General features: G+C 45.6%; 1 protein-coding gene across 1 annotated transcript; it reads right to left on the reverse strand.

The window, feature by feature from the left end:
• Nucleotides 1-715: 715 nt before the first annotated feature.
• LOC141289992 (uncharacterized) lies at nucleotides 716-7046 on the reverse strand. Its single transcript, XM_073822188.1, has 3 exons — nucleotides 6926-7046; nucleotides 3997-4062; nucleotides 716-3396 (listed from the first exon to the last, which is right to left on the reverse strand). The coding sequence occupies exon 3, from the start codon at nucleotides 2254-2256 to the stop codon at nucleotides 757-759; it is 1500 nt and encodes a 499-aa protein (XP_073678289.1). The 5' UTR covers nucleotides 2257-3396; nucleotides 3997-4062; nucleotides 6926-7046; the 3' UTR covers nucleotides 716-756.
• Nucleotides 7047-7824: the final 778 nt, after the last annotated feature.

The following is a 7824-nucleotide window of genomic DNA, read 5'->3' on the forward strand; positions in this document are numbered from 1 at the left end:
CCTGTGAAGGGCCCTGTTCAAGACGCGCAGATCCAAGATCGGTCGAAGCCCGCCGCTTTTCTTGGGTACTATGAAGTACGGGCTGTAAAAGCCTGTCCTCATATCGGCTGGAGGGACCGGCTGTATCGCTTCCTTCGCCAGCAAGGAAGCGATCTCTGCACGCAAGATGGGAGCATCTGCGGCCCTGACAGAGGTGAAGTGAATCCCTCTGAACTTGGGAGGGCGCCGGGCGAACTGAATCGCATAGCCGGAAGTGATGGTCCGAAGGAGCCAGCAAGATGGGCTGGGAAGCTCTTTCCAGGCCCCCAGAAAATGAACAAGCGGCACAAGGGGGACCATCGGCGTACCCGCGGGGGAGCAGCGATGAGGGGGGCAGGGCCCCTGCCTCACAGTCTCGTTGCCGGACCGGGGCGGGGTCAGAGCGTCTATATGTTGAGTGTGTGAGACGCTTACCTGCGTATGAGCCGATGGTGCGTGAGTAGTCCGTCTCGCCGTACTCTCGAACCGCCCATCGTCGCTCGCTGGCGAGGGGGGAGGACGGGTGAGGCGCAGGGATGACCTGCGCACTCCCCGTAGTCCCACATGGGGACCCAGAGATAGAGAAATTTGCTCTTTTGTCGAGTATTTGGGTACCTGACGGTCGGTGGCGGGGAAAAAACAAACAAAAGATTCTCCGCCCGGCCCTCCTCCGGGGGAGGGAGTGGTGCGGTCACCATCTCCCGAAGAGCAGCATCCTCCATCTCTGGGTCGCCCGTCTCAGGGTCTCTTGTTCTTACGCTTCCCACTGGTCTTTGTGGGGGCCTGGACGGGCTGGGCGGCTGCCCGGCGACCGGCTCCACGGCGCCGTTGTGAAGGCTGCTGCGGTGGCTGCTGTGGAGCGGAGGCGGAAGCCGGGGGCCGCCCTCGGCGACGAGCAGACTGGGGTGCCGCCGGCGGACGGGTGGAGGCAGCAGCTGTACGCCGGGGCAGGATGTGACTGATGGCCTCAGTCTGCTTCTGGGCTGCGGAAAACTGCTGGGCAAAGCTCTCCACAGCGTCGCCGAAGAGGCCGGTCTGGGACACCGGAGCGTCGAGGAACCTGGTCTTATCACAGTCCCTCATATCAGCCAGACACAGCCAGAGATGGCGTTCCTGGACCACCATGGTGGACATGGCACGACCCAGAGACCGCGCGGTCACCTTCGTCGCACGTAGCGCGAGGTCCGTGGCGATACGTAGTTCACGAAGAACTTCTGGGTCGTGACCACCCTCGTACAGGTCTTTCAGTGCCTGGGCCTGATGCACCTGTAGCAACGCCATAGCGTGAAGGGCGGAACCAGCGGAGCCGCAGGCCGCATAGGCACTGCCGATCAGAGCCGACGAGTGCCTACAGGCCCGGGACGGGAGCGACGGATTGTTGCCCCGCCAGGTGGAAGCGGCGCCCGGACACAGTTGCATCGCAACCGCACGCTCCACCGGCGGGACGGCCGTGTATCCCCGCGCTGGTCCGCCATCAAGGGTGGTTAGGGAGGAAGTCCCACTCGAGCGGTTTCGGGCAGTGAAAGGTGCCGTCCACGTTCGGGTGAGTTCTTCATGCACCTCCGGGAAGAATGGCACCGGGGTGGGGCGCTGAGAACCAGCGCGGGCCACCCCGAGATACCAGTCATCCAGCCGGGAGGGGTCGGGACGTGATGGAGGGTTCCATTCAAGCCCTACCCTCTCGGCGGCCCGGGCAAGCATAGCCATCATCTCCGGGTCAGTATCGGGCACCGCTGACCGCCCAGTGGACGACAGTGTGCCCTCCTCCTCCTCAGAGAGGTCTGGCTCTCCCCCCGATGCTGCAACCGACATCTGTTCGTCGGGGGGGGCCCCAAAAGTAACGGGCGGTACCCCTAAGGGAGGTCCAACCCGCTCCCCTGAGAGCCCCGGTGGCGACGGAGTGTCGGTGGAAGGAGGAGCCCCCGCCGATGGAATGGGCGGGGAGTTCCTCACCGTCACCGTCAGACCGGGCAGCCCTCTGCTTCCAGCGACAACGCCCCCCCGGCGTTTGCCTGGAGGAACGTTCGTTCTGGGCAGAGGGACTGGAACCCCGCCCCTTTGCAGGAAACGGAGTCTGGTCCGCAGTTCCGCGATGGTCATCCCCCCACAATGAGGACATGACTCATCCACGAACGCTGCCTCAGCGTGTTGTAAGCCCAGACACGTGAGGCAGTGTGCGTGGCCATCACCCGGCGCCAGGAAACGGCCGCACCCAGAAACGCACGGGGAGAAAGGCATGTTGCCTCGTCTTTAAAAAGACGCTCAACCCGTGGAGCTCCTTTAGAAATTCACTCTTTTCAGAAAATTGCTCTTTTAGGAATTTGCTCTCTTAGTGCTGAGGCGCACAGGGGAGATGGCCGCAGCAACACAGAAGGTGGATGGTGAGAACCAGCTGTGTGCTTCCACTCGACACGGAAGACCACGCCGCTGAAGCGCCGTGCCGCCAACACAAGAGAGAAGAAAGGAGGTAAGTGTTGCTTCTGACTCGTTCCACACAGAATGGTCCCGCTCCGAAGCGAAAGCTTGATGATGCATGCACCTGCTGCGCATTATATGCTCACGCTGTGATCAGACGCAGCTGGCTGCAATCATGCATGCCAATATTCATTGGCTCGTTTGTATACACACGAAGTAGATTGGTCTATCCAGGCGATATCCCAATTCGTCGGTCTCGACGAGACGTCGAAGAGACCGACTGATAGGGAACTCTGCAGTCTTTTATATCAGGTAATACAATGTTAAAGCAATAGTTCACCTAAAAATTAAAATTCACCCTCATGTCTTTCAAAACCCACAACTTTTAAAAATGTTCTTCTCTTGTGGAATTCAAAAAGACAAAATGGTAGGATGTCTAAATAGTTTTTTTTTTTCATAAAAATAAACTGTGATCACAGTAGTCAAGCAATATTTTTAATGGATGACAAATGTATGACTTCCAAAAACTTGGACTATAGTGCACAAGTTATATAAACCTCTCTTGTTCTTTTGTCCTTTTTGGAGCTTGACAAGCCCTGGTCCCCATCCATTTTCATTGTACCAAATTAAGTCATGGGTTTAGAACTACATGAGGGAGGAAATGAACTTCTATTTTTGGTTGAACCATCCCTTTATGTATAATGATAATGGCCTATATTATAAAGCCCTATCATGTTGATTTCATACACTGCTAAAATACAAAACCCCTCACTGCTAAAACCTCACTCATCTCTACAATATACATACAGATCACATGAGCACGGAGCATCAAACGTCTGTTAAAGAGTCAATGGGTGCCACTTGAGGTTCAGTGGGAGGGCTGGGGATTTCTTCTATAGGCTCAGATTTGGGTTCAGGCTCACGTTCAGGCATTGGCTCCACCTCTGACACCGACACCTCCACCTGTAGGGTTGAAATAATTGGGAAAAATTAGACTTGCTTTGGTTGACAAGTTCAAGCATAGAGTTAAAGATGAGAAAGTAATGGACTGGCTATAGCTCTAACTTCACATTAAAGGATTAGTTCACTTTCAGAATGAAAATTTCCTGATAATGTTATCCAAGATGTTCATGTCTTTCAGTCAAAAATAAATTAAGGTTTTTGAGTAAAACATTTCAGGATTTTTCTCCATATAGTGGACTTTAATGGGGATTAGCGGGTTGAAGGTCCAAATTGCAGTTTCAATGCAGCTTCAAAAGGCTCTACATAAATAAGGGTCTTATGTAGCAAAACAATCTGTCATTTTGCTCCGTAGGACTCTTTTGACTTGATTGGGATCACGTAGAGCCCTTTGAAACTGCATTGAATCTGGTCCACTATATTGGTCCACTATATGGCAAAAAATCCTGGAATGTTGTCCTCAAAAACCTAATTTATTTTTGACTGAAGAAAGAAAGACATGAACATCTTGGATGACACGAGGTGAGTGAATTCCAAAACTCCAAATCCAAGAAAGGTTGAATCTCAACAGAAATCTCATAGGTTAACAAACTTGTGGTGTACCTGAGGTTGACTAGGGGTGACAGCCTCAGGTTGAGATGGGCCAGCACGCTGTCTAAAACCAGGAAGCTGTGGAAAACATAGGGATCACTGTATTATATAAGTTCATTATGGAAAGGAAAATTTTGAAGAGGAAATTGCAAGATACACTATATTGTCGTTCTAATGAACAGGTTTGAATATAGTAATTTCCATGAGTACAAATCCTAATGTTTAAAGGATAGTTCACCCAAAAATGAAAATTTGATGTTTATCTGCTTACCCCCAGGGCATCCAAGATGTAGGTGACTTTGTTTCTTCAGCAGAACACAAACGAAGATTTTTAACGAAAATTGGAGCAGTCTGCCAGCCAAATAATGGGAGTGGATGGGCACCAGACCTTCAAAAGTAAAAAAAAAAACATGCACAGACAAATCCAAATTACACCCTGCGACTCGTGACGATACATTGATGTCCTAAGACACGAAACGATCGGGTTTTGTGAGAAACTGTACAGTATTTATATCATTTTTTACCTTTGATACACAGCCACGTCCATCTGTCCTGAGCACGAGTTTAGCATCCGGTTCGTTACACGTGTATGCACTCTGGCGTAGTATACGCAAACACCGTGAGAGGCAATCGGTAAAAAGTCCCGGTTGAGTTTGCGCAAGCAAACGTAATCTTTTAGCTTTAAATCGGTTTGAACAATCAGGATAAGCGCAAAGTAACTACCATTTTGAATAGCCGCTATACCCACAATCTCAGTGCTCTGTGTAAACAATGAGTGTCATATACATGCGACAGATCGCTTCCGGCGTTTGCGTATTCTACACCAGAACGCATTCACATGTAACGTGCCTGATGCTGAACTCGTGCTCATTACAGTTGGACATGGCTGTGTATCAAAGGTAAAAATGATATAAATACTGTTCAGTTTCTCACAAAAAAACGATCGTTTCGTGTCTTAGGACATCAGTGTATCGTCACGAGCCGCAGGGTGTAATTTGGATTTGTCTGTGCATGTTTTTTTTTCTTTTAAAGGTCTGGTGCCCATCCACTCACATTATTTGGCTGACAGACTGCACCGGTTTTCGTTAAAAATCTTCGTTTGTGTTCTGCTGAAGAAAGTCACCTACATCTTGGATGCCCTGGGAGTAAGCACATAAACATCAAATTTTCATTTTTGGGTGAACTATCCCTTTAAGCATATAATAATATTCTAGGGGACTGTGTTTTTTAATTTGATAGCAACAGCTTTGACAGGACCCTTTTCTAACATGACAATGCCTCTGTGTAAGGCAAGGTTCAAATAGAAATGATTGATTCAGTCAGTGTGGAAGAACTTGACTGGTCTGCAGAAAGTCCTAATCCCAGATGAACACCTCTGGTGTGACTTTAAATGCAGACTTTGAGCCAAAAACTCTTCACCAAACACCAGTGACTTGTAACTATGGGTACAGTCATTTTTGACATTTCCAAAACCATTGCAACAGAGATGGAAATACAATTTATGAATACACTAATTGTTTCCATCTTTGTTGCCACAGTTTTGGAAGTGCCTTTTTCCGTTCTAAAGAAGGGGGTGTCCCAATACTTTTGTCCATGTAGTGTATGTACAAGGTCTGCATTTTAAAGTCAGGACTTTGCTTTCTGCAGACCAGTCAAGTTCTTCCACACTGACTGAATCAATCATTTCTTTTTGAACCTTGCCTTATACACAGAGGCATTGTCATGTTATAATTGAAGAGGGCCCTGTCCAAACTCATGCTGTAAAATTAGATGCACAATATCCCCTAGAATATCATTATATGCTTAAACATTAAGATTCGTACTCATGGAAATTACTAAACCTGTTCATTAGAAGGGGGCGCCCCAATACCTTTGGCAATATACTGTATGAACATCAGTCTACGTGCTGAGTTATTTTAGATAGTAAGCTTACCAAATCTGCTATGCTATTCTTATTACACCATGCAGGGTTGAAAATGAAAGGCACAATATTGTATTCAAAACAAACAAAGAAACAAAGGCGTGGTTTTATAGCGCTGTGATTGAGTGTGGAATCATAGGAGTTGTAGTCTTCATGCCCACAGCTGATGCAATCTGACGGGACCCTGACAAGGGTTTACATTAATTAATCACCAAGTGCTTCATTTTGAATTATTTTTGCATGTATTTGACCGTTTAGGCACACACCTTGAAATAAAAGATGTCAACACTTCACTTTTCATCAATGATGAGTTTTGTAAAAATCGAAGGGTATATGACCGCTTTAAATATTCTTAGAAACATTCTGAATAATGTAAGTCCACAAGTCAGCAAACTAAATAACACTGTTCCAGAAGTTTTGGATATTTTGATCAAAAAAATCGTACATATTGTGATTTTAATGGGAGCCTCAGAAACAAATACCACCAAAATAAATAAAAATGTCCAAAAAATAAATTATAAAAATCACTATATCCAATCACAGACATTACTTTTTTAAAACAGACGTTAGGTTTTTGTTGACTGCTTGCACACATTGATTGAATTCTGCACTCTTGTGATTTTTCTCATCATAAACAACAAAGTGGGAATACTATGATTCATAAATGATTCATTTTGCTAAATAGACAGCTTCATTCATTATAAGTGGAGTTTTAGCAAGAGTTCATAGGTTGATGTTGTCTTTGCTCACATTCTGTATACAGTATAAACTATTTTTTTTTTTTATTGTATTAAGTTGTACTGAGATTCTGAATAAACTAATTCAGAATGAATTTTATATTAATAGTCATTAACACAAATAAACAGCATAAATTCAACCGCCGATATTTTTGACAGAACATCACAAACCTACCATGTAATCAGTTCCTATAAGTAAAAATATTGTCCCTTAGTAAAGTTCATTTTTGACCCTGCCATCTCATTTCAGTCCTACATTTCATTGCGCATGTGTTTAACTGACCTGCATGCCACCTTTAGCCAGAGCATTGAGTCCAAACAAGATGGTTACAATGCAGATCGTCAACTCCACCACCAGAAACAGAACCAGAGTGGCCAAGAATCCATCAATCAAGAGCTGAGAGCAGCCAAAAGAGACAGAAAAACAACAAATATGGACGAGCAGCATCAGTAAAGCAGATACTGTTGAAATATTAAAAAAGATTAGCAAAAGTGACCATCTGAGTTTTTACAGCACATCTGCAAATAGCAAAATGTCTTTCATTCTGAAGCTTTTTCAGACAACTGGCCCAAAGTGCAAAACTGACAACACAATCTTCAATATGACAAACACCCTACTACCACATGCATTCACTCTCTTACAAATATACACAAAGCAGATCCTCAACTATGTGGTCAATTCAGCCAAATTGGACCTCTTTTTGAGATGCTGTCACACAGGTGGCCCAGTTTACCTGAATTAACATGCTATATTTTGTGCTTAAATGGCCATACATTTTTTTGTCACCTTAAATACAATAGCCAATTTACCTTTTTATTGCATTATCAGCATATAATTAAGCACAGTCATGTAAACAAAGGCAAACATATGGGTAAGAATTACTTACTTTACAATTTCTCTCGACAGTATAAGTGCACTTCCTGAAACAATATTGTTGCTTCGGAAAAGCAGACACAAAAGACAAAACTGTATTAAATTGTTTAAAATGTAGTTATAAAGCTATTACTCATATACAAATGTAGATGCAAGTACACCCAATTAGCCAATTTAGAAAAACTGTTACAGTTTTTTGGCTTCCTTGACAAACTACAGTGCCCTCAGAAAGGTTTTGGACTTCTGAAATTGGGACAATTCCGATAGACAATGGACATATTTGGACTATTAAAGACTATTTCTTACTG

This window comes from Garra rufa, chromosome 17 (assembly GCF_049309525.1).
Source record: "Garra rufa chromosome 17, GarRuf1.0, whole genome shotgun sequence".
Classification (NCBI taxonomy): Eukaryota; Metazoa; Chordata; class Actinopteri; order Cypriniformes; family Cyprinidae; genus Garra; species Garra rufa.

Bases quoted from the DNA above. Each gene is read 5' to 3' on its own strand.
- LOC141289992 (XM_073822188.1), bottom strand. From the start codon at position 2,256: ATGCCTTTCTCCCCGTGCGTTTCTGGGTGCGGCCGTTTCCTGGCGCCG.